Raw genomic sequence first — 2347 nt, forward strand, 5'->3', positions numbered from 1 at the left:
ATTATGAGTATCCACCATCAGCAAGTTCCTCCCCTTCAGATAACTACACATCTGATTAGTGTCCTTGTTAGTGAATCTTAAGTTATATCTATTGGAAATCATCTATAATAAAGATGACTGTCGTTTTGAATTTCTATGGTTGAAAAAAAAAACTTGTACTATTTTGAGGTTTCTATTAATAAGATATGTTTTAATTTATATATATGTGTACATAAATCTTGTATATTATATAGTTATTCCAAGATTGAGCACTGAATAAATTATCTAGGAATCATGCCTCGTCAGAGAAGTAACACTGATGAAGGTGCGCACATGATGACTCAATTGGCAGACACATTGGCGACATTGGTAGGGAACCAGCAAAATGGACCTAGGAGTTTGATATATGAATTTAAGAGGCTAACTCCTCCAGTTTTTGAAGGATCTACAAATCCTTCAGAAGTGGATAAGTGGCTACAAGAGATGGAGAAGATTTTTGAGTTACTAGGAAGTACGGACGAGCAGAAGGTTAATTTGGCAAGCTACCAACTCCAAGGAAGTGCTTACGACTGGTGGCTAATGGAGAAAAGACGCGGTGAAAATAATGAAGAAGAGGCTTCCAGAGCATACACTTGGGAAACTTTTAAGGAGTCATTTAAGGACAAATATTTTCCCAGGACGGTACGAGCTAAGTTGGAGTGAGATTTTATAAGGTTGGAACAAGGAGAAAAGCAAACTGTCTCGGAGTATGAGGCTGAATTCGACCGTTTGGCTAAGTATGTGCCAACTTTGGTGGCGGGCGAGATTAGTAGGGCACGTAGATTTGAGGAAGGATTACGTAATGAGATTAAGAGGCATGTGGCTGCTTTTGAGCTAAACAGCTACAAGATGGTGTTGAACAAGGCTTTAATAGTCGAGAGGGGGCTAGTGGGAGACGAATGAAAGAAAGACTCTGAGGCTAAGAAGAGATGTGAGTCTACAGGTAGATTTAACGAGAATGATCCCCCGAGAAAGTTCAATAATCGAGGAAATGGTGGAAATTTTTCTCGAAACGCTTTAGGGAACAAGGTGACTTGTTCAAGGTGCGGCAAAAATCACTTGGATAAAGAATGTCGTTGGAACACTGGAGCTTGTTTGTTTTAGTTGTGGAGAAAAGGGACATAAGATTTCTGAATGTCCAAAGCGTGATCCAAATCGTAACAAAGACAATACAAATAAGGCCACTTTGGCATCTCTTATTCGACCAACATACACCTAAGCAAGATTGAGGTAGGCGATCAATTTCTTTCAATGATTATGTGTTTCACTTTGATTTTTTTTTATTAAAATTTGGGGACAAATTTTTTTTAAGGAGGGTAGAATGTAAAAACCAGTGTTTTTTTATTAAATATATATATTTATGTAAGTCTAGTGATTTAATATATACAAGTAGTAAAAATGTTATTGTGCTTTATTTTAAAAAAAAGAAGAAAAAATGTACATAATTTGAAACATTTAGTTGTTTTCTTTACTTGGTCAAAACCTGTTACTAATAGATAAGATATGAGTTAACCTTTAAAAATACAGATATGAGCTAGTTCTGAAAATAGTGGAGGGTGATTAACTTAGGAGTACAGTACGTTAGATTTGTAAATAAATAGATTTAATTTAGTTCATTTGTTTGTTGCACCGTCTCTTCTTTCTCACGTACTTTTCTTTTCTCGCGATTTTCTTTTCAACGTGTGTGTTTTAGGTTACTCATTGTTGTAATGTATTCATTTATGTAATGGTCAAGTTATTTTTAATACTAAATATATGTGCTTGTTGATTTGTATATTTTATTATACATTGATATTTTGTTAAATACTTAATGCTCTGTTTAAAAGTAGTCTTTAATTTTAAAGACAATGATTTGTGAAAAGAAATATTATGTACATGTGATATTTCTGGTTAACTCCTTTTATATGATTTTGTTAAACTATGTTGTTAACGTGATAAATGTGAAAAATCGTTAATTATGTGTATTATTTTTATAAAAGATTGTTAATATGTAACTGTTTATTTATTTTATGAGATATTATTATTAGCGTTTTTATTATTATGTTAATGACATATGTGATGATTTTATTCTCTTTTATAAGTCTCTATTTTTGTTAGTTTTATTTTATAAATTGGTCAATCATTTATTCATTCTAGAAAATTTTAATTATATTTTATTAGTATATGTACATACATGTTTATTTATTTAATTTTTTTTACTTATGTGTGTTCTTAGAAAATGGTAGTAATAGTATTAATTGACTTGTATAATTTTAAAAAACTCATTTAGTAAATTCTTGTTAGTATAATATTTCATTATATTTAGTTTTTTTATATTATTTTGTTACCT

The 2347-nt window shown here is 31.2% G+C and overlaps 1 protein-coding gene across 1 annotated transcript; it reads left to right on the plus strand.

Annotated features, from left to right (window-relative positions):
- Window positions 1–273: 273 nt before the first annotated feature.
- On the plus strand, window positions 274–921 carry LOC141700813 (uncharacterized). Its single transcript, XM_074504494.1, has 2 exons — window positions 274–660; window positions 757–921. Exons 1-2 carry the CDS (start codon window positions 274–276, stop codon window positions 919–921), a joined length of 552 nt encoding a protein of 183 aa, XP_074360595.1.
- Window positions 922–2347: the final 1426 nt, after the last annotated feature.

This window comes from Apium graveolens, unplaced genomic scaffold (genome assembly GCF_009905375.1).
Source record: "Apium graveolens cultivar Ventura unplaced genomic scaffold, ASM990537v1 ctg2955, whole genome shotgun sequence".
Classification (NCBI taxonomy): Eukaryota; Viridiplantae; Streptophyta; class Magnoliopsida; order Apiales; family Apiaceae; genus Apium; species Apium graveolens.

Bases quoted from the DNA above. Each gene is read 5' to 3' on its own strand.
- LOC141700813 (XM_074504494.1), top strand. From the start codon at position 274: ATGCCTCGTCAGAGAAGTAACACTGATGAAGGTGCGCACATGATGACT. The intron at 661-756 runs GTACGAGCTAAG...CGTTTGGCTAAG, and splicing joins ACAAATATTTTCCCAGGACG to TATGTGCCAACTTTGGTGGC.